Genomic DNA, 27,685 nt, shown 5'->3' with positions numbered 1-27,685 from the left:
CTTCATGCTGCCTTTCAACTCTAAATCACATCTTTAAACTAAGTGCCAACACAGTGTCGACAGTTAGACACCTCTTCATGGAATCGGTTCCAGTCTCTCTGAAGTGTTATTGGTTATAGTGTTAATAGTTAAAAAATGGAAAGGTTGGTTTCTTCTCATTCATTGAATTGTGTACAATTGCTTGGTTCTCACTATTGTCAGCAGATTAATATATTTCTTGTTTGTCTTTTTCTTTAGGTATAAAATTTTGAGAGAGCTCGGAGATGGTTCTTGCGGTCATGTATATAAAGCCCGTGATATGAGAACTTATGAGATTGTAAGCAACTTTAGCTAACTAAAAGCAAACTTCTCAACTTGAGCTTATTCAAGTACTTTTGTTCTTCTAGCATAAATTATCTTTCATTGTGTCATGTTTGTCCCAAACTACATTTTCCTTTCTTTATCTCTGTATCCCAAATCTTTTGTATTTTGATTTTCATCTTTCTCTAATAAAATGATTCTTTAACAAAAATTTGAAAGCATAATCGTTGTGCAGTATGACTTCACTAATTTTTTTCAATATTTGAAGTGCTTCTATATTAAACACAAGGAAATATGAAGGAGTATATACTTGAAAGTTTGGCTTTCATGATTTAATAACTTCTAACCATCTTTTTGGATGCATCAAGGAGTTTTGGTGGGTTTCACGTTAATTTTTTTTGTTTATAATGAGGTTCAACTATAGAGTGGAGACATACAACATAATACAAGCAGCAAATGCTTGTTCAAGAAGGATATGAATGTGCAACTATTTGATTATTTGACATGTTTGGTTCGTATGTTTGTCTTGTCCACTAGGGCACTAATATTGGAGGAGACAACATGATGTATTAACCATACATTTTTATCATTGAATTTGGACTGTGCCGGTTGAACGGCAGAGTTTACTGGTGGAAGACAACCTCAGTTTGTTTTACACCTACATATAGGAACTTCCCTTAGGTGTAAATATCTCTTTGTTTTGACTACTCTTATATTGTAGCTCATTTAAGCATTGGAGTGCCTTTAAGAACTACCTCTCCCGCTGGAAAGCAGGACCACCATCAAGATACATCGGAGACTCCTAATGTTCTACATGAGAACACTATCTAATTGTATAGAGTAAATGTATAATATGTTTAAAGTGAGATGTGTCACTGGGTATTCTGTGGGTGGAATGCAATAAAGATGTTATACATACATTTTGATTGAAGATCAAAACTGTTCTCTTTCATTGCATTAATTATAAAAACATGTTTTACTTTGACTCCCCCTCATGAGGTGGTGCTATATCCATAAAGTGAACTTTCTGATGTTACATTTTGGGATATATTTTTGATGTTATGCTGCTATCCTCATTTTATCTATCAGGTTGCTGTCAAAAGGTTGAAAAGAAAGTTTTGCTTCTGGGAAGAATATACAAATTTAAGAGAAGTTAAGGTATGAACTATAGTAGATTTTTTGTACTCATGGTGATTAAATATACATTCTTCGAACTTAGTAAAGATTTTAGAGTTTATTTGGTTTGAGAGCATTTTTGTTACAAAATTGTCCCCTGATTTTCAATCAGGTATCTTGCTTTCATAGAGTGTAGGTAACATTGAAATCAATAGAAATTTTGTTCTCAAACCAAAAAGATTTCTATTTAAATATTGATTGTCTCCACTGATGTGCATTGCATTCCTTCTGCAGGCCCTCCGTAAAATGAATCACCCAAATATCATAAAGTTGAGAGAGGTTGTTAGAGAAAATAATGAACTGTTTTTCATTTTTGAATACATGGTAAACAAATATTTATTGTCCAACTTTAATTTATTTATTTATGATTTATATACTTAAGATTCATCTCGTAATGTTGAATGATTTTTACATATCTTATTTTTCTTGATAGACATTTTTACATATCTTTTAACAAAACACATAAAGATCAAAATGAAGAGTGATATATTATCTCTTTATCTTGTAAATGTTGAGGAAAAAATTGTTCATAGAGAGGAGGAGGATAGTAACTAGGATGAAATGATATTGTCCTAGAATTCAAAACAACAGAAATGGTTGAGAAACTACCTAAATGACAGGCTGAAATAATTGTGTGCACCCATTGACGAAAACCACTTTTGATATCCTAGAAGAACAGGGCCATGACAATGTCCTGAAATCTTAATTTGGCAGAAAATGCAATATTGTTACACTCGCGGTACACAACTCTTGAAATATTGGGTACGTGGTGGGGGAGGGTTATACAAAGTCAGTACATTATTTGGGTTCGTGGTATGTTCTAATGTTTTAATCAGTATGCTATAATTAATTTTTTTTCATCTAGTCTACTTAAAAACAATAAAGTACATAAAGAAAAATATTTCTTTGGTCACTGCACAAATTATGTAACTATGGTAAACCTGCTCAAGCTTAAGGTTGGATGGAGGTCTTTATTGACTCCTGCTTTAGCAGTGAGTGCTTAACACAACATTTCATCTTTCAGGATTTTAATCTTTATCAATTAATAAAAGAGAGAGAAAAGCCCTTGTCAGAGGAAGAGATACGATGCTTTATGAAGCAAGTGCTCCATGGACTTAGTCACATGCACAAGAACGGATTCTTTCATCGGGATTTAAAACCTGGTTAGGCATATAACTCCATTTAGCAAATTTCTGATGGTGCCTTGTGTTTATGTTTCCAGTTCAATCTGTCAAAAGATTCAAAGGGATCATGATCTGATAGGAATGTTTTCTTCTATACAGAAAATTTGCTGGTGACTAATGACGTTCTTAAAATTGCTGATTTTGGACTGGCTAGAGAAGTATCATCAATGCCTCCATATACTCAATATGTTTCCACACGGTGGTGAGTTATCTTCTCTCACGTCGTCTTTGTTAGTCTCTCTTTTAACACATCTTTGTGGACAACTTTGGGTGGAACGTTAGATATTTTATGGACATTTTGTGAGTGCATTTTATTTAAGAGATTTCATCATCACGTTATGAACTTTGTCACATGTTGTTTTTCGGAATTTAGGTATCGAGCTCCTGAAGTATTGTTGCAGTCTCCACGTTATACTCCTGCTGTTGGTAAGCATTAGTCTCCTGATATTGCTCTTGATTTTCTTTTTGAGGTGGTGAATAATAAACACAAGTTTTTTGCAGACATGTGGGCTATTGGTGCTATATTTGCTGAGCTTTTTACTTTGACCCCCATATTTCCTGGTGAAAGGTATCTCATGTTTTGTCTTTGGTTGTGTGCTACAGTGATGATGGCAAGACAACTCAATTCACTTATGTATTTAATAAACTTTATTCATTCACGGACAAGCTATTTGCTATGCTGGTTACATTTGAATATTTTATGGAGCCATGTTTTCACTTTTAGTATTTATGGTTCAGGTTTTTGATAACTAATTTACTAATGGGCAATATTGTTTTTATGACTTAGAAACAACCTATTATTATCCTATCTGAATTATTTATAACAAAATCTTTTGGTTTTACATAATTCCGTCATAAATATGAAACTTTCCTCAACCGTAAATTATAGCTGATACTGACATTTGATAGCTAAACTGGAAGCTTCTTCAAAATAAACAACGATTTGGTTTTGACTCATCTTGTATATTCCTAAAAATGTATTATTGGGCTTTTTATCACATCTTAATTATAAAATTATTTTTCTTCAATGTCAGTGAAATAGATCAACTGTACAAAATATACTGTGTTCTTGGTATGCCAGATTCAACTTGTTTCACCATAGGTGCGAACAACTCTAGGCTATTGGACCTTGTTGGTCAAGAAGTTGTAAGTGTTCACATAACAGTAGTGCGGTCATGTAATATTTTGTTATTGTCTTTTCATTTCATCAACACGTCCCATATTTTTAATTGCCATGAACCGTGATTGTTGTGCAGGTTCCACCTATGAAGCTTTCTGATATCATTCCAAATGCTAGCATGGAAGCTATAGATTTAATCACAGTATGTTTTGGTCAATAGCATTTTTCTGTCTTCATATCAATAATACAAATTTTGACTGTTCTATTTATGTCAAATAGTGCTATCTTTCAGTATCTACTGCATTGTGTAAATTTTGCAGCAATTGTTATCATGGGACCCATCAAGAAGGCCAGATGCGGATCAGTCACTGCAACATTCTTTTTTCAATGTAACATTTTCTCCGAGGCCTGTTCTATTTTACTTAATTCCTCCAATTTACTAACATACTGGACAGGTGGATACAAGGGTTCCTTGTTCACTCAGTGATCCACTCGAGCTGAAGCTGAGTTGCACGAGTGAGGAAATTTCTATTTTCGTTCTGTCTCATATCCTTCTTTTGAGATCTTTCAGTTTGTTAGATAAATACTACTATGTTAAATGCTAATTGCATTGTGATAATTTCTTTTGACACTAGTGTTTATTGCTTTTTTTTTTCTGCATTGCTCTCAGGGGCAAAACCAAATCTTGAGCTGAAGCTGCAGGATTTTGGCCCTGATCCCGATGATTGTTTTCTTGGCTTGACATTGGCTGTAAAGCCTAGTGTTTCAAACTTGGGTATAGTATTAGTATATCTTAACTATTTATTTACTATAGAAAATGTAATTAATATCTGTTGGCCCAAGTGACTGCTTTCTTGCCACCCACTTTTTGTAGAGTATTGTGGTCATTGTTGCTTGTTTGTAATATAATGGAAATAATCCAATTCTTTTGTTGAAATTTTCCTCTTTGCATAACAAATAAATTCCAATTTTCAAATTTAATATTTGTGGCGACTTCCTGATCCTTCTCCAAATGTGCTGTCTCGAGGGTTGAGGTGCCTCTTTTGTTAGCCAAATTGGCACAGAGTGATAACAGAAGTTCTATCGTATACTAGAAGTTGGCTGACTATATTAATTTAATTATGACTTCTCATTTCTTATTTTCTGTAAATAAATAATCTCCATGTCCGACCATGGTCATAAAAACTGTGGTTAACCTATTCATGACACCCCTCTCTTTTTATGATATAATTAGCAATTGTTGTCCTTCGGAATGATGTTGAATACAGAACTCCCTAGAGTTATGATCTCATTCCCATTCTTTGAAACTTGCAATGGTATGTTATAAAAATAAAAAGTCAAGGCTTTCATTCTTATAGAAGATTGATTGAATTGGTGAGAGTCTATCTAATAAATAAATAGATGTCTTTGGGTTGAATATTTATTTATCCAAACGTGTCTCATTTAAGGATGCTATATTGAGCAATATTCTTGTTGAATTTGTGTTCTGTTTTTTTAAAGACGCCCACAGTTCTGAAATGTCTAAACTTTTTCTAATATTAAATTTTCTTCACTTTGTACATTTGGTAACCCTGACCTTTCTTCACATTAAAAATTTTCTTTTGCTGTCTTATTTTTTTCCCCCCTCGATAGTAGACATTCCTGACCTTTTGATTATTGTCATTTCCTGCAGATGTGGTTCAAAATGCATCGCGGGGCATGGGAGAGGTTGGTGTACAGTGCTGTATATCCAGAAGCATATCATATTCCATTTTTTTATTATGAACTCCTAATATGATAGCTGTTTACATCTCGTTTGACGCAATACAATATGAAAATGCAGAATATGCTCTTTTGCTCGGATTTTAATGATCATTCAGACCAATCAGGTGATTCTTAGTTGCTTACCATCTATTTGCAATATAATCTTTCATAGTCAAGTTACCTATGTTTGCAGAGGAGAGATAGTGTTTACTTTTTTTAAAAGTTTGATCAATCTTGACATATTTTTCAGGAAATCTGCATTCTAATTCCATTCTGTTTTCTAATAAATGAATTATGTTACGTAAAGGATAAAGTACCAAAACAGACAGTGGAGAAATCCTTCTGTATACATAAATGGTAAAATTGTGTAGGTGTTGAACATTAAGATCTTGCGTGAAACAATTGAACGCTCTTACCAGAAAATAGAGAAGAAATCAATTGAACCCCCATATATATTTGAACAACTACCACATAAATTTTACAGAATTCAAATTAGCTGACGATCATAATGATACCAGGACAACCCTATATCTTGATTAGTGACTTATTTTTTTGTTTATGGCATCTTATATTTATTTTGAACTAATATGTTAAACAATTGTTTGAAAATATGGAAAAACACTGCAATACTAGTAATAAGATGCAGGAACTATCAACGAGGGTTGGGTCTAGTGGAAGGGGCTAGACTCCCACAACACGGTGAATCTAGGTTCGAATCCCTGCGGGGAGAAGTACCCACATTTAGTGTCCGACACACGTCAAATAGGATTATCCTTAGTGGAGGGAACCTATGAGAAACCAAAAAAAAAATGCTGCAACTTCTTACTTGACCAGATCCTATGTGCTGTGATGTCATCAGAAATTACTAAAAATTGTTTTGCCTAATGCACAAGCAGCCTTTGTTTATGTAATCTTGTGTTGACCTGACCCTAAAGGCTAAAGTTGCTTCGTAACTTCTCTGAAGCAACAGTAATAACTACTTGAATAAGGTTTTTTTGGGTAAAAGACTGGCTTGCAATTGGTCATTTTTGTGTCAAGGGACAAAATGCTAACATTGTGGAACTACTTGAATGAGATGTGACATTTCTACTTTTTCTCTTTTGAAACTTTTCTGTCAACTTTCATTTTCTTTGTACTTGATACTAACAAGTTCTTTTATTGTGCGATCTAGTTTTTTGGACATTATTATCTCCTGATCAGAGTGGAGTTCACAACTCAGCAGAGACTTCATTATCATTGTCATTTGGGTAAGTTTTTGTCTATACTACACACACACAGACAGTATCATTATAATTTGGCGTTTATTTTTGATATTTATAATATTAGTGATATTCGAGGAATAAATATCACAATGTTATGGATCATAAGGTAATGTAAAAGTAGAACCAAGACTATGTTTCTGACTTTTTAAATGAATAAAAATTAATTGTGATCTTGCTTAGTATATGGGATTAAATGCTTCATCTCTCCAAAGAAATATAAGATGTTGAAATGGATTCAACTGCACTCTTTTTAGCTAAGCAACTCTATGGCTGCTAGAAGATTGAATTAGATATTAGGTATATACATTACATTGTTTACCAAACTGAGACAGCAATGCATGATTTGTCCTTTCCCTTATTTTGCATTGGTTTGTCTTCTTGACAGATCTGTTCAACACCAGCCAATTGGAGTTCCACAGACAGCGGGATTTTCTTTTCAGCCTTTGCAGCCTAACATCTTAACTACTCCATTTTTGACCCTGTCTTCTCCGTTCCAGCGCGGGCACTGCCTTTGAATGATTGTTTGAACTTTGAACAATGCTGAAAGATCTTGAATCTTGAGAATGCATCAAGCAGTTTTTATTCAAGTTAATTATTTGTACAGCTCTGTTTAGCATTAAAAATAGTTTCACATTATTGCGAAATATTATGTAATTACCTAACAATCTCTATAAAGATATTTGATCTCATTGGAATTTGTAATTTTAACAACTTCCTCGTCCTGAATACCACTGTCTGGAAGTATACTTTTGAAAGGCATTTACTCAGAACATCGAATGCTCTGATGTCTGAAAGTTAACTTTTGGACATTTTATAACGCATGGATGTCAACTTTTGGACGATTTACGAGAATAAAGACTATATACTGATACTGGAGAGATTTTTTCAATGACAATAAATTACAATTTGCCACCACATTAAAGAATTATATAACTTTCCTTTTTCAGTTTTTATTTAAGACGTTGACAATTGACACATTGTAATAGGTTGCCAATGTAAAATAATTTTACATCGATGGTCCATGTCATTTATTGTCTAATTTATTTATTATCTAATTTATTTATTATTGTTCAAACTTAAGCTTTTGAAGGGTGTTCGCAAGCTTATATTTAAAAGATACAAATGAAGTCTGTTGTAGTCACCATGTAGCAAACAATCCAAATATGTGTGTGATGAGAATTGATTTTAGATCTAACTGATTTAGCATAAATTGATTTATGTTTAATCATATTAATATAAAAGTGTTTCTTATAAATTTATATTATTTGAAAAGTGTTTCTTATATTTTGTATTAAAAGCACGGTGTTGGCATAATGATCCCAAGAAGAGGTTATTCAGCCAAATCTGCTTACGATGTGCTTTGAAATGAGGTTGTTATTGTGGATTCACCTATCCATACTTGTAGTTGGAATCAACTAGTACCATTGAAGGTGTTTCTTTTTGCTCGGCTACTCTTGAATGATAGGCTTCCCATTAAGGTTAATCTGGTTCATTGATAGTTCAACCGAATGTTAGTGATTGTGGATTTGGTTGCAGAAGTGCAAAAAACATTCAATATTTATTTTTTGTGCTACCTATTAATAATTTAGCTCATTCTCAATAGTTTAATAGTTTCGTAATCAGAGACTGACAATATTTTTTTTGACAACAACTTCATTGTATTTGGTTAATTTGAAAGTCTCAGCATAATTCGATTTTCAAAAGTCAACCATCATTTACTAATTTTGGAGAATGTTAAGTTTTTATCTCAAGTATTTTTCTATATCATAGGAGTACCATAACCATTCCTCTCTCTTTCAACCTATCCTCTACTTTACTCGTCCTTTTATTCATTTTAAAATTTGTGTCATTTATGATATATTCTATTAATTTGAATAATTTTTTATTCAATTATGTGAATTTGAATGAATAAATATATTTTTAATAACATAATAACTATTACTACACTACCAAATATGGATATGTTTATTTGTTGTAAAATATTTTAAGATCAAGCATTCCATATTGCATAATCAATTTCATATAATAAAACAATTTCACATAATAGTTGAAAACTGCAATTGCGTCACATCACACATTTACATCTCGACACTGTTTGAAATTGTGCAAAACGGATTATCAACCGCGATAAAACAACTCAGATTTTACTATTGCAACATATAAAATGGTTATAGAGTTATTACTCTCTCTAAATATAACTGTTAATGTTACTCGTAATATGATACTACAATCACTTTTGAAAATTTGAAGGGACAATTTTTTTTTGGTAAATAGATAGAAAGAAAATTTGGGACGAAATAGAAAAAGAAAAGAGTTACTCAATTTTATTTCGGAATTTGATGTGTTATGTAGAAAATTCTGCAACTGATGCACTCAATTCAACCAAATTAGCGAAATTGTGACAAAAAAATAAAAGAAATTAGATCAATTGTTGATTCGATGGATGACATCAAAATATATATAAAATATATTAAAAAAGTAAAAAAAAAAAAACACGTACACCATAGACTAAATATTAATTTTAAATGTTTTAAATATTAAAAATAATACACCACTTAATTAAAAGGAAAACCAAATTGATCCATTTTTTTTTATAGGAGGACTTTTCCATTTTTAGAATTCGCAAAAGCCTCAAGTTTAAACATTGTATCCAACCGTTTTTATTAGAACCAAAATAATAATTAAGAAAAAAAAGTTTGTAAAAAAAGAAAAAAAACGTGCACTGCGGTTGGTTGTAGAGTTGGATGACTGCAGTGTATTCTCCTTTCTCCCAAAGTGATAGCATTGAAGTTTGAACTACACTGCAACTGCAAGTTCATACAAACTCAACAAAAAGCTTCAAAACAATCAACGATTTCATTTCACGATCTCTATCAATAATAACCTTACACAATTACACAAATATTTTCAGTTTTACTAAGACTCATCGTTGCTTACAATGTCCAAAATCGAACCAACCTCTACCCGATTCGTAATTGAACCACTCTCCCAATTCGACCTGTCTACACACTCTCGCACCACCACCGTCCGATCAATCGCCATCACATCACTTTCAAATCCAACCATTCTCTATGTTGGCACTAACTCCGGAACCCTCTTTTCCCTCTCCGCCGACACTAACGACTCCAACACTTCTCAAAACGGCACCGTTCCCTCCGATTCAGCTTCCTTTCTACATAAGCTATCGTTTATTCGAAGCGTTTCGGTTAGCGACTCTCCGGTGGACGCCGTTTTGGTTCTCGCTGATTTAGGGAAGGTTTTATTGCTCTCCGATGGTTCGTTGTTTTTGGTTGATTCGGAATTATCGAATCGCGCTTTTAGGTTAGGGTTTTCTAAAGGTGTTGCGGTGGTAACGAGAAGGAAGATGAGAAATAATGAATCCGAAGGTTTAGGTTTTGATATGAATAATCAAAATCACAGGTTTTTGCAGAAATTGGGAGGGTTGATTGTGAAAGATGGTGAAACACAGAGTGGGGCTTGTGTTTTGGCACTTGCTATTGGGAGAAAGTTGGTGATTGTTGAACTTGTTTTAGGGAGTGGTAAAAGTGGGAAGAGTGATAAAGATTTTAATAATGGTTCTCTTGTTGTTTTGAAAGAGATTCAATGTGTTGATGGTGTGGTTAGTACTATGGTTTGGATTGATGATTCGATTTTCGTTGGTACTGTGAATGGTTATAGTTTGATTTCGTGTGTTAGTGGACAGAGTAGTGTTATATTTTCTTTGCCGGATGTGTCTCGGCCACCGCGATTGAAGTTGTTGCATAGGGAGTGGAGGGTGTTGTTGTTGGTGGATAATGTGGGGGTTATTGTTGATGTTCAAGGGCAGCCAGTTGGGGGCAGTTTGGTGTTTCGGCACGGGTTGCAATCGGTTGGGGAGTTGAGTTTTTATGTGGTTGTTGTGAGTGATGGGAAGATTGAGCTGTATAATAAGAAAAATGGGGTGTGTGCTCAGGTGTTGCCGTTTGGTGGGGAAGGGATTGGACCTTGTGTTGTTGCAAGTGAAGAAGATAAGAGTGGGAAAATTGTTGCTGTTGCAACTGCTACCAAGGTATGTTATGGTGTGAATCTGATCACACTGTGATCTTCATTCAGGATATACACTTTGACATATTTGTGGTTTTGCTGTTGAATGTTTGTGTGTGTTTTTGGTCTTTAAGATGTAAAGCTTGAATGGTTGGCTTTTACACTTGTTTGATTTGTGATAGATATTAATATTATACTTGGATTGTTTAGATAAATAGAATAGAGGCGATTTCGTGATAACACCAAATACTTATTGTACTGTACAGCCAAATCTGAGGGGTAAAAGATAGATAATGATGCTTTTAACTTCAATCTACACCAGGGAAGAGTTAAGTAGTTTGTAGATAGGTCTGTCCTGAAGCCTTGTATATGCAGAGTAACAAATAACATTATTGGGTTAGGAAACTCATTTTACATAACATGCTTGAAATGGTAGTGAAAATGGGAACTTAGTTGAAGTAGTTGTAGAAGATTCGAGCACTAAGGGTATTGTTTCATTGTGGGTACCTTCAATTTGAAAAATGAAAACTATGTTTTGTAGTACTTCATTATTCAAACTACTTAAAATTCAGATGTTGGAGGTACAATTTCATGTATATCCTTTTTTCTTTATCGTCTGGAGCAGTGGACCTACAATGAACGAAGTCACGGCTTTTAAAATTTGGGATTTGACAAATTTAATGTGTGTTTGATTAGTTAAGCACAAATTAAGGTGCCTCTTTTCTATGTTAGTGGAGAATCAATATTTCGCAGCATGAAGGCAGTAACTTTAAACATTGAGGATCTTTTGCAGCCAGCTAAATGCTTAGTGGACAAAAAAACTAATTTGAAACTTAAAATAGTCAGTTAAGTAATTAGAGCCCGAGGGAAAATTAAAATGCATATCTATAGCTAGCTGGATTGGATTTTCTGCTACTATAGTAAGTACCTACGTATTTTCCTTGTAATGTCAGATGTAAGAATGACCTAACATTTGAGCCTTGTGGATTATTATTCTATGACTGATGGTAACCTTTTTCTTATGTAGACTCAGTGTTATATATATAAGGTGGCAGGTTTTAGAGACTATAGAACTTTGTTTCCTGGTAGTTGGTAAAATTTTTGCAAAATTTTCATTTTCAGTCATTCATTAAGATGGAAAAATATCATGGCCTAATTTTTATATTTTATAATGAAATCAACAGTACTTCATTATGAGTAACCATTGAACCTTCAACCTGGTCGGATATTATAAATATAGGCTTGAGTCCTAATTTGACTGAGTATATTGAAACATGTATTTGATTTCAGTCCTAGATTGTTTTTTCAGTTTGGTATCATTAAGTACCAAATGGCATTGAACTGACTGCACTCACTGCAGTAGTACCATACGCCCTTATATTTCTGACATCAGATTTCTTGTCACTTATCTCACATTAATTTATGCCCATCATTACAATTTTAATTGATTTGGAAAGTGCATGCAAGTAATTTGTTATAACTACGACCTTTATGCTCTCATAGTACTGGCTCATTGCAGAAATTCATGTCTTTTTTTTACATATACTACTAGGTCGTGTGTTATCAGAAATTACCATCTGTAGAACAAATAAAAGACCTTTTGAGGAAGAAGAACTATAAGGGAGCTATATGCTTGGTAGAGGAGCTTGAGTCTGAAGGTGAAATGTCAAAAGACTTGCTCTCATTTATTCATGCTCAAGTGGGGTTCCTATTGCTTTTTGACTTGCATTTTGAAGAAGCCGTGGACCATTTTCTGCTCTCTGATACCATGCAACCTTCTGAAATATTCCCATTTATAATGCGAGATCCAAATCGGTGGTCCTTACTGGTACTATTGTGTTTGTCTCCTTTTTTTTTTATATATTACTTTCACAAGTGTTTGTTTTTTAAAAATTTTATTGTTGGTTCTGTCATGGCCAAAGCCACCAGAAATAAAACTTTGAAATATGAAGAAACGCTCCTTGTTAGATTAGTCTCAATTACTATATCAGTCTCAATTTATATATTTGACAAATTGCTGTTATATACTTGGTCATATGCATATTCTTCTCTCAAGCAGAATTGGGATTAAATATCTTGTGTAGTTCTATGCAAATTTATTTGATCTCAATGAAAGCACCTCATGATATGTTAATTTTGCATAAACAATGTGAACTGTATGGTTACAATAACAAATTCTATGTGTATTGTGCTATGTTGTAAAATTTTGGTCTTGTGCTTAATACCTATGAATTATTCAAATATTTATAGTTTGTGCTTTATGAATGTGGTACAGAGGTTCAAACTGGCTTTTGTAGGTTCCTAGGAATCGGTATTGGGGTTTGCATCCTCCCCCAGCCCCGCTTGAAGATGTAGTAGATGATGGCTTGATGACAATCCAAAGAGCATCTTTCCTAAGGAAAGCAGGTGTAGAAACAATAGTAGATAATGATCTTTTTCTGAATCCACCAAATAGAGCTGATTTATTGGAGTCAGCAATCAAAAACATTAGCAGGTTTGTATTCCCTTAGTTTGCTATGCATTTTACTTGATAGAAAATGATATACATCTTTTTTATTTGATATGGAAAAATAGAATACGAGTTCTTTTTAATAGAAGAGATAAGGGAATTTGGTTAGTTATATATCACTTATCTGCATCCCAAAAGATAGGAAATTACATTTACTATATTGCTAGTTCTTCTGGTATCTACATTTATCCTATCCAAAGCCCTATTACCCAGGACATAGAATTTGAAATCTCTTTTGGCTCTTACGTCACCCCACGCAGGATGGCTTGAAATTGTCTCCCATAAATAGCTTATTTATGGAACCATTACAGTACTTTTTGGATTTGCACTTGTCCCCTTGGTAAGAATATCTGCGTCTTGACCTGTTGTAGTGACACAGGGTATGCAGAACTCACCAATCTTTATCTTCCCTTCAGTGAAATGTTTGTCTACTTCCATATGTTTAGCTTTGTCACGAAAAACAATTGTGAGCTATGCAAGTTATTTACTTGTCACAGTAGACTTACCTTGGTGTCGAGTTACCTAACCGTAACTCTGTCTATACTCTGTAGTCTTTCCATCTACATAACCTCTCACATTTTGTGGGCCCTTGATCTAAATTATGCTTCAGTACTACTCCTAGCCACCAAATTTTGTTTCTTCTCCATGTAACAAGGTTCCCTCTGACAAATGTACAATAACCCCAAGCAGATCTCCTTCCAATGGTACTCCCAGGCCAATCTGCATTGTTGTAGGCTTGTACTTTTGCAAGTATCCATGCTACTTATATTGTAATCATCTTGCTGGTGGCCCTTTGTTTATGAGTATTATGTACAGGTATTTGGAGGCCTCTCGAGAGAAAAAACTGACACAGTCAGTTAGCGAGGGGGTTGACACTCTATTAATGTATCTCTATAGAGCCCTAAATCGTACTGAGGATATGGAGAGGTTGGCATCTTCTACAAACTGTTGTGTTGTGGTATGTGCAGATTTTTTTTTTTATGGATTCAATATATACAAATGGTTATGTTTTGCATCTATGTTAAAATGTATTGAAATCTCTTCAATCAAAATTTGGACAGTTAAGTGTGAAGTAAAAGGAAATGTGGCTATTATTCTCTTAGAAAATTTGAAATAAAATTCTTGTTATTGGCATGACCACATTCAAAGTTCTCCAAAAAGAGAATTGTGTCAACTGCAGAACGAAGCTGTGAAACTGGAATGGTAAAATTTAATTGGAACACTAAACAAAAGTGTGAATAGAGAAAAGGAAAGACGGTCCGCATGTCTAAATCGACGCTGCTCTTTAAACAAAGGCATAGGTTGTTTCACTGCATAACATGATGACATTATCATGGGGTTGTCGTGAGAGATGACCTTATGAGATACATTTTTTTTACAGGAGGAGTTGGAACACATGTTAGAAGAGTCGGGGCACCTACGGACCCTTGCCTTTCTATACGCAAGTAAAGGAATGAGCTCAAAAGCTGTGTCTATTTGGCGCATCCTGGCAAGAAATTATTCATCTAGCCTATGGAAAGACCCTGCTTTGGATAATATTATACAGGATAGTGGGGAAAACCTTATTTCTGGCAAGGCAATTGCAGCTGAAGCTTCAAAAATTCTTGAGGAGTCATCTGACCAAGATTTGATTCTCCAACATCTAGGATGGGTATGAATGTTAAGAAGTTATCTGTTAATGCAAGTAGAATGTCTACAACTGCATGATTCTTCATTTTGGACTTTCTCATTTCAGATTGCAGATATCAGCCAGGTTCTTGCAGTCGAAGTTTTAACTTCGGACAAACGAGAGATCCAGCTTTCTCCAGGTTGGCCTTGATTCTTCAAGCATGCCCATACTCGTGAATTTCTACAATAACATTCTGATAATGTTTTGGATCGTTGATTTTGAGGAGTGCAAATTTCAAATTCATTGATATATGCACATTTTGAATGTACTGTTTGTTTACTTTGGGCTACTTATTACCACAGAATGCTTTATGTGATCTGCCAAAGGGATTTCAAATATTTCATTTATTTTCGTTTCTGTTTATTATTCTTTATTTGTGAAATCATTATTCATATTTTAGGTCATTTATACTGCAGATGAAGTCGTTACATCTATTGATCCACAGAAGGTAGAAATTTTACAGAGGTATGCCATTGTGTTACCGGTTGAGAATATTCTCATTTCTTTTGAATTGATGATAATGCTTGAGACTTGTATTGGGATGTATATGGTTATTGATTCTCAGGATTTCATTATGCTATTAATTCTTTTATTGTGTCATTATTGCTTTTACACTCTAATGTATATGTAAACACGTAATGGGTTAAGGGTTGGTCGTTGTAGTTGTAATTTTGATTTATACTCTATTTGTAGCATTCTGCTTCTTTTGTTTACCCTGGCTTCGTTTTTATTTTAGGTATCTCCAATGGTTGATTGAACACCAAGACTGCTTCGATACTCAGTTGCATACGTTGTATGCCCTATCACTTGCGAAATCAGCAATTGAAGCCTTTGAGTTTGAAAATATCTCTGAAAATCTTGCTAGTGGAAATACTGAGAGAAAAAATTTGGCTACTTTAAGGAACTCAATCTTTCAGACTCCTGTGCGGGAAAGATTACAAATCTTCTTGCAATCCTCAGACTTGTATGATCCAGAAGAAGTTCTTGACTTGATTGAAGGATCAGAATTATGGTTAGAAAAGGTAATTATAAGTCTTTTGACTATATCTTAAAATCTGTTTATTTTATTTTGATGTATTTTCTATTTATAGTTCACTGTTTCATAGACTATCTTTGGGATGGGTGATGATAAATTCCTTTATGTTCGAAATGATGTTTACCTTATTTTCCCTTACATGACAGGCTATTCTGTATAGAAGACTGGGGCAAGAGACCTTGGTCCTACAAATTTTGGCTTTGTAAGTTTCACTTTAGCTTTTTTAAATTGTAGCTTTTATCTACTTTTCTTATCAATTCACTAAAACTATATTGTATGTTGATGTATAATTCTGTGTATGCATTTTTTTATCGTTGATTCATTGTAATTCCATGAACTATTTTATATGATGCCATCTTTATGCTTGTATGTTTTACATTAGATTAGATGGTACTAACTAATCCTTGCCATTCTCTATTAAAAGCTTGCAATTTCAAAAGTCATTTATCTATGTTGGTCTATGTGTATAATGTTCTCATGCTTGTATTTATATCTAGTATAATTGTATACATGTGATAGGCCTTGTCTTGCCTCTTTCTCTTTGGGTGCATTTGACACACATTGAAGAACAAGACAAAAAGAACAGTACAAGACAAATAGTTGAGCCTCTGCAACTTTTTTTCTTCTATATGTTGTTTGGTAGTCGATGCATATCAAACAATTATGTGTGTTGTATTTTGTTTGATATGTTTATGACTTTATGTACTACACAGAACAATATGAAATTTACTACTATGCCTTTTCTATTGTGCAACGAGTTGCACAACATCAAAGAAGGTTTTTAGAAGGTAGAAATTTTTCCAATATTAAATGTACGAGGTTGTGAGATTGTTGACAACCTTCTGCTTGTAGTCTAGTACTGCTCAATTTTTTGGTGCAGAGGGTCTTGTGAGGCTTTAGTTTTTATTCCAGCCTTAATATGGTGAGTTTTGGGTGTTTAGACACCAATTTTGGGTAGGTCAATGAACTCGCTCAAATTGTTCACAAACTCGTGATTTTGTGTGATTTCATAAGACCCCACCTGGTGATACTGAGTTCTCCTCAGTCCCAGTTTTGTGGAGTGCTGTGTTGATCGAGAGACATTGGACTCCAGGTTTATGAGTTGGCACTTGATTTTAAAGATCATGCAAGTAAAAGGAGAATTGTAATAATCCTGGTTTACTTATATGCACTAAAAATAAATCTTCATATTATTGACCTTACTATAATTTGATTTGTTGAAATATTGATATTTGATAGAGGTCAACGATGTCATTATCTATATCTGAAATTCCTCTCCTAGTCTGATAAGATTTCGATGTTGTGTTCAGACTAAAAATAAATAAGAAATATGGATTACTATTTTTAACGAACAAAAATTGATCCTTCTAGAGTATAGTAACTTGCAATTACTAATAATTTGTGAATAAAAATCCTCCCAAGTCATGGTGGGATATAGAGTTTGCAGATAGGGTTATGGGATTTAGTTTAATTTGATGGATTTCAGAGGACAACTAGATTTCCATATTTCAAGATAATTCGTTTTATGTGAAATTATAAAAATTTCATTAAAACATGCTGAACAATTGAGTGCAAATGGCTTACAAAGTGTAAAAACACAGAAAGCATAGTGTCTTTATTATTAATTATTGTTGTCTTTTGGCGCTCAGGAAGCTAGAAGACAGTGAAGCTGCTGAGCAGTACTGTGCCGAGATTGGAAGAGCTGATGCCTACATGCAGTTTGTCTCCCTTTTACCCTTTTAATGTTTTATTTAAGTAATGGTTATTTAACACAACAATGTTAAATGCTGTTTTTATTTTTTGTCAAATGTCTTCAGATTGCTAGAAATGTATTTGGATCCACAAGATGGTAAGGATCCCATGTTTACTGCTGCTGTTCGCCTTCTTCACAATCATGGAGAATCATTGGACCCATTGCAAGTTTTAGAGGTATTAAACTCACCCTATATCAGTTTTAACAATTAGATAGGACTGTCTCATTGGCTGCTCTGGTCAGGCCACAAACCCCTACTTTGGACTAGCCTTAGGACCATTGAACCTGTTGAAAACCAGTGAACCTTGTTTGGAACTGAATTTATTTATGAACTCAGATCCTTGAATTCAGGTGCATGCTGCTTTTTGACTAGGTTAGCATCTCAATGATCCTTGTTGTCAACTAATGCATATACTTTGAAAACACAACATCTAAACAATAAGATACTGCTACTATACTTGAATTTTTCAATGGTGTTTTATCAGTTACGAAAAGCAGCGACAGCATGTCAGATGTATTTGGAGACGATAAAGTTAAAAAATGTCATACCCCCTTTTGTTTTGAGAGTGTGGGCCATGATTGCATTGGTCACCAGATTGGCCATAAAGGTGTTATACAAAATATTCCTATTTATACCCATTATTGCATTAGGAGTGTTTCAGATCAAGCATTGTTTTGCTAATCCAATAATTACTGCAGTTTGTGTCATTATGATGTGTTTTGGTCCATTCTCTTGTCAAGTTGGGTGTTGCATGTAGGATGTGATGTAAAATTGTTTGTGTTTTTACCTGACTGCTTTATATGCTCTTTGACGAGAGGTTAGGAAAAGGTTTTATAGAAATGTCTGATATCTTTTTATTAATAATATTAAAATCACAAAGTCAATCACTAGAAGAGATAATTTGAAATGCACAAGCAGGCATTATTTCAGCAATATTCAATGCTTCATAAATCATTTGCAGATCTTCACACTCTTCTCTTTAGCTGTTATTGTATGCACTTCCCACAGTTGTACTCACTAAATCTTTTGGGTTTCAAATGCAGAAACTATCACCAGATATGCCACTTCAACTTGCTTCTGAGACTTTACTAAGAATGTTCAGGGCCAGAGTTCATCATCATCGTCAAGGACAGGTGTTCATGTTTTTCCTTTGGTAGATAGATTTCCCTAACCTTAGAGATGTGTGGGGAGTGAGGGAAGTAATACAAATCAGAGTTGTAGTGGTTGCTATCAAGAGTAATGGGTAGTCTTGTTTTCTGTAAGTTCTCTCCTAGTGTGGTGCGTTCCACAAGATTTTTGCAACTACAACAAATTTATAAGTGCTTTTGGAATTCAAATAAGAATTGTAGTGGTTGCTAATTGCTAATGCTATCAAGAGTAATGGGTAACCTTGTTTTCTGTAAGTTCTCTCCTAGTGAGGTGCATTCCACAATTTTTTTGCGACCACAACAAATTTTATGTTCTCTCCTAGTTTATGAGTAGTTTAAATACAATCATTTTTTGAGTAGAGTCTCTGCCGTATCACCATTTTATGTGGACTTTCAACCACTCAAGTTCATAACTGTTCCTGAACTTGAACCACTTTTTTTACCAAGATTTCCTTGCGTGCAATATTTTTTAGATAACTTATTTGTAATCTGACATTTTGTGGTTGACATTTTTTGTCAGTCTTATATATCTGTAGACAACCAAGTATTATTGGTAACTTTAATAACATATGTTTCAGATTGTGCATAGTTTATCTCGCGCCGTAGACATTGATGCAAGGTTGTCAAGATTAGATGAAAGATCAAGGCATGTACAGATTAATGATGAGAGTCTCTGTGATTCCTGTAATGCACGCCTTGGTACTAAGTTATTTGCAATGTACCCTGACGATACAGTTGTATGCTACAAGGTTAGTGCTTGATCACTTCTCTCGATTCCTCAAATAGAGCTTTTGCCCATACTTCAATGCCTCATCATCCATAATTGTACCACTAAGCTGTTTCCCGATGTGTTATTTTGAAATTCATGACATGATTTCTAGTGCAACAAAGAAAGTAATAAGTGCAAAGTGACCTTGCAGCAGATTTTTTGGGTATTAATCGTACTTATTTTTGAAGGTTTTTCTGCTCCTAATTTTGTCATTTTTCTTTTTAATATGCAAGTCTTTATTAAAGCTGACTGACGGTTTATTTAAAATTAAATGAATGTAATTTGGTACTCTTCTTTTGGTAGACTACATTGATTGACAATTATTGGTGATTGTTTAGCTATGCTCCTTATAATGCTGACACTGTTATTATAGATGGGTTTTCTTACTTGTGCTTCTAATACTTTGTAGTGTTACCGCCGTCAAGGCGAGTCGGTGTCTGTCTCAGGTCGCAATTTTAAGGAAGACATCCTAATTAAACCAGGTTGGCTTGTGAGTCGTTGATCTTTAAACTATGATTATTGCTATTTGATGTCAATATTGCTTGGCGCAAGCCTGAAAATGAGGAGTTGCCTACCAAATCCAAATCCTTTCAAAATTGGTGAAAGAAAAGTTGATGATACTTGCTCGGTTATATAGTTGAACATTCAGCGTTTTCAGCTGTTAACCTGCTTCACTAAGAGTGTAAGTTCATATAATTGACTACCACATGATGGTACTGTAAATAAATATGTTGAGTTCCCCATTGTACTGCCCATACCCCCTTTAGGAAAAATGCTTTGTAAATTTTGATATTGTAAAATGTATATTTTTGCATCTATAAATAATCAGATCATTCTTGCATTCTCTAGTTCTTTCGGGCATGCCATGTTGGAACTTATTTACAAGGATTTGACGGCTGTAGATCATTGTGATCTATTGTTTTCACAATCAATTGCTTATGTAATTTCATTCCCAAGCTGTGGTAGACTGGTAGATAGAAAAAGCCTTTCTCAGAATAGCAATTGGAGGGTTCAAATTTTGCTATTGTTAGAATGGTTTGATTAAGGTTTCAATTTACATTTATTGTGACTTCAACCACTGTAGTAGATAGATTACACAGCATTGAAATGTATAAAGAAATCATTCAAAATGCTACTAAAAGGAATTTTATGTAGATTAAAGAACACATTCTTATTAGGCAGAAAGGCACACCCAACTATTATTTAATTGTCAATGTAAAACTTACGTTAATGTGTAACATGAAAGTATCTCTGTAAGCTTCCTTACCTTTGTGGCTTTTCTTGACACTATGAGTTTTTAAGAGTCAACTTATCTAAATTTTTATCTATAAAAAGGATGATAGAAAAAATATTAAATTTACCTATTTGTCTTATGTAATGATAAAAAAAAAAACACACACACACACGCAAACACATATATATATATATCACAACATATATTTATACATGACCACTTTTAAAATTAAACATTGAATAATGAGTCTTCTCTTATTCATGAAATATTAATTCTATGATAAAAATTTGACTTTTAATTTCAACTAACAAAATTCAAATTCTCTTTCTATCATATGACTATTTGACACTTTGTCTTTCCCCCCGCCCCAAAAGTTGATATTAGTATAATAAATTTCAACTTATATTTCCATCAAAATAATTTAAATTTCAGGACCACATGAATTGTGAACCAGAAAGCAGGACTAGTTTCAATACGTTGTCTTCACTTGTGTGATAATAATATCAATATGCATTATGGAAGTGGAAGTGGAAGTTTCATGACTTACATGAATCCATATATTCATTTCTTGATCTATATGAATCCAACAACGAGTGCCGGTTATTCATTGGGCCCAATTTACCGTTACTTCTAGTTCTCGGCCCCGTTATCCACATTTTGTTTTCATATATAATTTCATATACAATAAACAAGTGTACCAATAAAAGAGAGCCTTAAAAACAAAAAATTCCACAAAGCTGTGACATTATTATCCTTGTCATTGAAGTTATCATTTCTTAGGCCACACATATAAATTGTGGCAATTATTTTCTCACTTAATTTGTCACCTTATAATATTTCTAATTAATTAATTGCTTATAAATATACTGATTGGTTACTTTTTTTGGTCAGTATATGCGAGTGGCTGATCATTCAACAAATTTGTTGATGGCTTTGAATTTGCGATCAGCTCAAGTGAAGCCCTTATTTTTCTCAGATGCACTCAACTCAGTTAACACCTCCACAAACCTCCCAGGTTCTTCTCTTTTGTCTTTGTCACATACATATATAATTCTTTTTGTTTTTGACAAACACATACATATGGTATAAACGAATAATGATAATAATAATCATTGATAAGAGCTTCCTCTTTTCTTCAGCATATATTTAACTTTCTTGCTTATAATTATTTTACCATAACTTGTGTTAAATATTATTTTATTGAATTGGATTTAAATAAACTTTTTTTTCTTCCCAATCAGCAATACAGACATAACATCATATGAAAAAACATTAATAAGCAAAGAATGTATTTTTTATATATAGGACATATGAAAAATAAGAGGTTAATTTTTTATCCACGTGAGTTACCATGCTGTTTTTCTTTCTTTCTTTTATGTCTGGCTATTATGTGTTATTATTTATGTAGAGTCTTTTTATTATTAAGCAATGCAACTAGTCATGTTACCCATGATAATGATAATTTAAGGTTTATTTTGAAGATACAAAACAGTGGGCGTCGTGACGAAGCAGTAGATTATGGTTCCGAATTGAATGCATTTAAGGAATTCGAACAACGATAAAGCTTTGTTGGGATTAATTAGTGTCGGCCACGACCACTCTAAATTCTCAACAACTTTTTTTTATAATTTATAACAAAATATATTATATTTGATATATCAATTAAAATTCTAAAAATTTGTCATTTTAAGATTTTTATTCAAACTCTGCCTCTATATCAATTAAAATTTAACGATTTAAATTCAAAATAATTTTATTATTATTTTGTATCTAAAAATAAAATCTTAAAATTTCAATCGCCTGATCCGATTAGAGCTTTATATATCCTAATTGCAGAACTAACTCCAAGAATTTCAAATCCATAAATTACTGAGAAAACACAAAACAATAATCTACACCATACAAAATAAAATGAATAAGATATCAAAGTTACTTAAATAAGCTCACGACTAGGCTTTGAAATGATTAGATTCATCCCTATGGTACGGTACGGTGGCTAAACGTACGTGGAACTTTAAGTTATAATCTTTATCTCAAAATAATTTGACAATTTTATCATTTTGCACGTATTAAAAAGAAATAAATATGTTTGAAAAATTATCATAGTTAGTTATTGGTGTATTATTGATTCTGTAAATGTATAATAAAAAATATTATATTAGATGTGATGTCAATAATATTAAATAAAATATGTGATTAAATAAAATATATTAAAAATTAAAATAGTTATTATTTTGTGATCATTCTTTTTTATAAAATAGGTCAATTATTATGGATCGGAGATTAATTTTTTTTAAGTAGACAAATTTTTAGTTAAAAATATTATATTATATTGTATATAATCAAAAATCTTAAATATATTGTATTACTGTATTTAGTAAATAAAAATAAAAATAAATTATTATTATTATTATTATTATTATTATACTAATAAATCTTGTACTTTGTGTAACATGATAATTTTTTTTAATATTTTATAAAATTTAAACATATCAGTCTAATCAAGTTTTGACATATTTACAAAATTATTGTTATGAAATAAAATTTACATAAAATACTAAATAAAGTAAGATTATATAACTGTCATATTAAATATTAAAATAGAATTTATTTTTTTTTATGCACAAATATAACTTAATTTAATTGGACTATTAGTTTATTTTTATAAAAATATGTATTGAGTTTAGCTGAATGATCAACTAATACATTTTAAAATTGATTTCTTTAATTAAGATAATTATACTAAAAATAAATTTTTTTCTTCGTAAGTTTTTTAACTATTTATCTAAACTAGAAAAACACAAAATAAAAGTAAATACTTGCCACCAAATTAAATTGAAATGAAAATATAATTGTATTTTATTGATGTATGCTACAAATTATGTACAACCTAAAAGATGAATTCTTTATATGTCATGTTCTTAAAACATTACTTAATTAGCTCCCATGCTTCATTCAACGAATATATTTGGTGCCACTTTTGAAGACAACCCTATTTCTTGAAGAAAACAAATCTTTTATGTTTCCTGGTTCAAATTCTGAGAAAAAGTAGAGTTCTCTCACCCATGGACTTTGTATTCCCTTAACGATGATCCCCCCAAGTTGGTTACTCAACTATTTTTTCCTAGCTTAGTCTTAATCAACTCTCCAATTTTTTTGATTGTTTATTGTTTTCGGCTAACACATCGAATAATTTTAGGTGCTAATGATTTGTGAAAAAATTGTTGTTTTCATATTTTAAAATTTATATTAATTTTTATATTATATCAATTTTTTTAAATCACACAAAAATACAATAACAAATACTTACGAAGAACAAAAATGTTGGTAATACATTTTTTATATGCATATATTGTTTAATATATATTGTTTAAAAAATACATATATTATTTAACATAGTTTCTTTATTAATTGAAATGAATAAAGAGTTCCAACAAATTTAAATGAATTTTAAGAAATAGAAATGTTTTTATTGTTTTTATTTAAATTGCAACCACACATTTTACTAAAAACAACCACACAAGTGAGTTGGACATTGCATCTTAACTCAATACATTAAAACAATGAATTTATAGGTTATGCCACTTATATATTGTGCAACCATCACTTTTCTAAATAATGTGAGACTTTTAGCTCGTACTTACTAATAACATGTCATTCCACATCACTCTCAACTACACTAATAAATATGAGTTGAAGATGTCCTTAAGTCATAACTCAATTAAAATATCGATATTATTAAGTTGAACGTTTTGTTATAAATTCAAATTGGAGACCTCATAGAACATAAACATGTGATCTCGGAGTTGCATGTGAATTTATTGTAATATTTACCGTATCTTTTAAATAAAATATATATATATATATATGACTTGAAATATAACTAGTGAAGAACAATAGATAATCAATGAATGGGGGTCATCACCCTAAACTTCCATTTGTTATTCTATACTATCATTTGACTTAATTAATTTTTATTTATCCCTTCTATAAAAATCAACAGGTCAAGATTAATTCATATTTAACACACCATGGTTCCTACACGGTCATCATAGCTACCTTAATCATGTGAAAATCATTTTCCTCACGAAAATCCAAATTTAATTCATTCACATCTCAATTAAGGAAATCAATAGTTCTATAAATTGAAATGATTTGTAGCCAATTTGTTCCATGCAAACTATACAATATCGAGTGATCAAAGGAAAATATTATTAAAAAAATAAAATAATACTCATTCATACACACTATGGCAAAAACCGTGGCCACTTCACTTATTTTAGTTCTCCTTATTGTGACGATTATGAATGAGTATAGTGTTGAGGGTGCAAGAAGAGAAAAACATGACCCTCTTTACAAATCTCAAAAGTTTGGGTGGCCTTATGTGAGAGTATTATATATAATTTCTAAATTATCTAAAAAAATAATCCTTTATGGGTGGGGTCTCTTCTTTGTTATCCCAAGTAGAGGATATATAGATATATGGAGTATTTTATTTGTGTGCTATATATTTTGTAATATTGTGTCATGTTATAGTTATACATGCATATTGAAATAAAACTTCACTAGTGCTTATAATTTTTTTTTCGTTGTTGTTAAAGCATATTCTTTTTAGTACCTATCTCTATCTCTCTCTTCTCCACCAATTAAAAAAATATGAAAAAAATTAGGATAAATCGATCTCTTAAATAAATTATTTATTTACTTATTATCACTTCAATTACCTACCATTTATTAATTTAAAAATACAATACAATTGACAATCCAAATTAAGTCATTTATTACAATTTTTTCACGTGATCTTAAATTTTAAAGAAAAATTCAGCTGCAATGTTAATTTTTAATCTAACAATGGTAATTAAATATTTTTTTCCACAATATCTATGTATTAACATGAAAACTCTGCACTTAACATTACTTCAAAAAATAGTATACTATGATAGATGACATCTTAAGAAGTCCTTGAATTACACATTCAACCATTTCATGTTAAAAAAAACTCAGACATTTTCTTGTCTTTTAGTTAGACCACTTCAAAAATAGAATTCAAATGCCTTTCTAAGGAGAGAGTAAATACAAGTCACCATTTAACAAATTTTAATTAAATTACTTAAGTTCCCTTATTTAAAATATAAAATCTCTAGAAAAATAAGATATTTTGGTCATTAAATAACATATTAAAACTAACAAATATGTCTATATGATGTGAATTTGTGCATATAATCTCTATAATTTACTAAGCTATAGTTCAAATGATCATTTGTGCTATGTTATAATATATCAGGTAACTTTGCATTGAAGAGAAAAGAGGGTAACACAAGAATAAAGAGAAGAGTTTATTGCTCAGCAAGTTCACTACAACCAGCTTGGCCAGGAACAGCTATACCTGAGCCTAGTGATTTTAAAACATGGGATGGACCAAAACCTATCTCTGTTTTAGGCTCAACTGGTTCCATTGGAACTCAGGTATAACTTCAATTTCTCTACCAACATGTCATATTCTTGAGGTAAAAAACATTGGAATCTAGGAGTAACATTTTGTTGTGACAAATATATTAATTATTAAAAGCATAGACACTTTGTTAGTATTTATTAAATTAGTATATGTTCAAATTAATTTGTTAGTATTTATAAATACCTCAATATAATTTTGTAACTTGAAACTAGTATATGATATTCATTTATTGGTTAATTTAAATTTAGGTTATCCTAATACTTAGATTTGTAACACACATCTCTGTTAATATACCATACTCATAATCAAATATTTTATATTTGTAGACCCTTAACATAGTGGCTGAGTTTCCAGAAAGATTTAGAGTTGTGGGGCTTGCAGCTGGTTCAAATGTTACTCTTCTTGCTGATCAGGTATCAACACAATTACCTTACTCCAAATTAATATGAAACCTTACAAAATCAGATAATTAACTTATTTATTTATAAATTCCCTTGATACTATATCTTTAATCATTCTCATATCTTTGAGTACATTTACATCTCATTTTTATATTGTGCAGATAAAGACATTTAAGCCTCAATTAGTTGCTCTTAGAGACGAGTCGCGAATCGATGAACTCAAAGAGGCTTTGGCTGATTTAGAATACAAACCTGAAATCATCCCTGGAGAACAAGGTGTCATTGAGGTGAAAACCTTCATTTGTATCATATCATAATAGGATTTGGTAATTAAGAGTTTACAACACTCACAGATACTGCACACCAATTACTTGCGCTAGACTCAGTGATATATATCATATGATTGGCATATGGAGTCATTATTGTTAACTTGTATAACTAACTAATGTGTCTAATACAGGTTGCTCGTCACCCTGATGCAGCCACAGTAGTTACAGGAATAGTTGGTTGTGCAGGACTAAAGGTAACTTCAAAATCATGTCATTTTCACATAGTCTTCATACTTATAACATAGTAATTTATGTAGCATAGTTAATTTCATTAATCATGTGAGACTAGTCAAAGTATATGTGTATGTTCATGACTTGATAGTGATTTATGTAGCATAGTTATTTGATTTATGTGGTGAACTAATGTTGAAATCTCGACTGGAAGAGGTATCCACATTTAGTGTCTGAAACAGACAAACTGATGCTTCCTTTTGTTTTTCTTTTTTATAGCCAACGGTTGCGGCGATTGAAGCAAGGAAAGACATAGCATTGGCAAACAAAGAGACAATGATTGCCGGAGGCGCTTTTGTTCTTCCTCTTGCTCACAAGAATAACATCAAAATTCTTCCTGCT

The 27,685-nt window shown here is 32.3% G+C and overlaps 3 protein-coding genes across 4 annotated transcripts in view; all 3 read left to right on the top strand.

The window, feature by feature from the left end:
- On the top strand, nucleotides 1–7,474 carry LOC101489477 (serine/threonine-protein kinase MHK). 2 transcript variants are annotated; one of them, XM_004510184.4, is made up of 17 exons: nucleotides 1–143; nucleotides 238–316; nucleotides 1,390–1,458; nucleotides 1,711–1,800; nucleotides 2,501–2,639; nucleotides 2,760–2,862; nucleotides 3,034–3,086; nucleotides 3,162–3,228; nucleotides 3,695–3,806; nucleotides 3,917–3,982; nucleotides 4,101–4,169; nucleotides 4,236–4,296; nucleotides 4,451–4,555; nucleotides 5,453–5,487; nucleotides 5,603–5,648; nucleotides 6,695–6,770; nucleotides 7,171–7,474. In XM_004510184.4, the coding sequence occupies exons 1-17, from the start codon at nucleotides 136–138 to the stop codon at nucleotides 7,298–7,300; spliced, it is 1,308 nt and encodes a 435-aa protein (XP_004510241.1). In that variant the 5' UTR covers nucleotides 1–135; the 3' UTR covers nucleotides 7,301–7,474. The 2 variants fall into 2 exon arrangements, with proteins under 2 accessions (XP_004510241.1, XP_073219908.1); XM_073363807.1 differs by having other exon boundaries at nucleotides 6,966–7,198.
- A 1,998-nt stretch (nucleotides 7,475–9,472) lies between these two features.
- Nucleotides 9,473–20,534, top strand: LOC101489880 (vacuolar sorting protein 3). The gene is made up of 14 exons (XM_004510185.4): nucleotides 9,473–10,833; nucleotides 12,361–12,636; nucleotides 13,106–13,302; nucleotides 14,134–14,275; nucleotides 14,699–14,968; nucleotides 15,053–15,125; nucleotides 15,403–15,451; nucleotides 15,723–16,008; nucleotides 16,169–16,224; nucleotides 17,672–17,740; nucleotides 17,840–17,951; nucleotides 18,820–18,909; nucleotides 19,503–19,673; nucleotides 20,103–20,534. Exons 1-14 carry the CDS (start codon nucleotides 9,724–9,726, stop codon nucleotides 20,193–20,195), a joined length of 2,994 nt encoding a protein of 997 aa, XP_004510242.1. The 5' UTR covers nucleotides 9,473–9,723; the 3' UTR covers nucleotides 20,196–20,534.
- Nucleotides 20,535–21,784: 1,250 nt separating this feature from the next.
- The window catches only part of LOC101490762 (1-deoxy-D-xylulose-5-phosphate reductoisomerase, chloroplastic-like), an 8,838-nt gene continuing 2,937 nt past the window's right edge, over nucleotides 21,785–27,685 (top strand). Inside the window, exons 1-6 of the mRNA XM_073370994.1 lie at nucleotides 21,785–21,942; nucleotides 26,212–26,393; nucleotides 26,709–26,795; nucleotides 26,945–27,070; nucleotides 27,244–27,306; nucleotides 27,563–27,685. Of these exons, the coding sequence (XP_073227095.1) occupies nucleotides 21,822–21,942; nucleotides 26,212–26,393; nucleotides 26,709–26,795; nucleotides 26,945–27,070; nucleotides 27,244–27,306; nucleotides 27,563–27,685 (702 nt within the window). The 5' untranslated portion in view covers nucleotides 21,785–21,821. The remainder of the gene's footprint in view (nucleotides 21,943–26,211; nucleotides 26,394–26,708; nucleotides 26,796–26,944; nucleotides 27,071–27,243; nucleotides 27,307–27,562) is intronic.

Source organism: Cicer arietinum, chromosome 7 (genome assembly GCF_000331145.2).
Source record: "Cicer arietinum cultivar CDC Frontier isolate Library 1 chromosome 7, Cicar.CDCFrontier_v2.0, whole genome shotgun sequence".
Classification (NCBI taxonomy): Eukaryota; Viridiplantae; Streptophyta; class Magnoliopsida; order Fabales; family Fabaceae; genus Cicer; species Cicer arietinum.
Note: the sequence above shows the minus strand (reverse complement) of the source record. Positions and strands in the feature narration are given on the sequence as shown.

Coding starts and splice junctions, on each gene's coding strand:
- LOC101489477 (XM_004510184.4), top strand. Junction 2,863..3,033: donor CAATATGTTTCCACACGGTG/GTGAGTTATCTT, acceptor TTCGGAATTTAG/GTATCGAGCTCCTGAAGTAT. Junction 3,807..3,916: donor ACCTTGTTGGTCAAGAAGTT/GTAAGTGTTCAC, acceptor ATTGTTGTGCAG/GTTCCACCTATGAAGCTTTC.
- LOC101489880 (XM_004510185.4), top strand. CDS start 9,724: ATGTCCAAAATCGAACCAACCTCTACCCGATTCGTAATTGAACCACTC. Junction 18,910..19,502: donor ATCATCATCGTCAAGGACAG/GTGTTCATGTTT, acceptor CATATGTTTCAG/ATTGTGCATAGTTTATCTCG. Junction 19,674..20,102: donor ATACAGTTGTATGCTACAAG/GTTAGTGCTTGA, acceptor AATACTTTGTAG/TGTTACCGCCGTCAAGGCGA.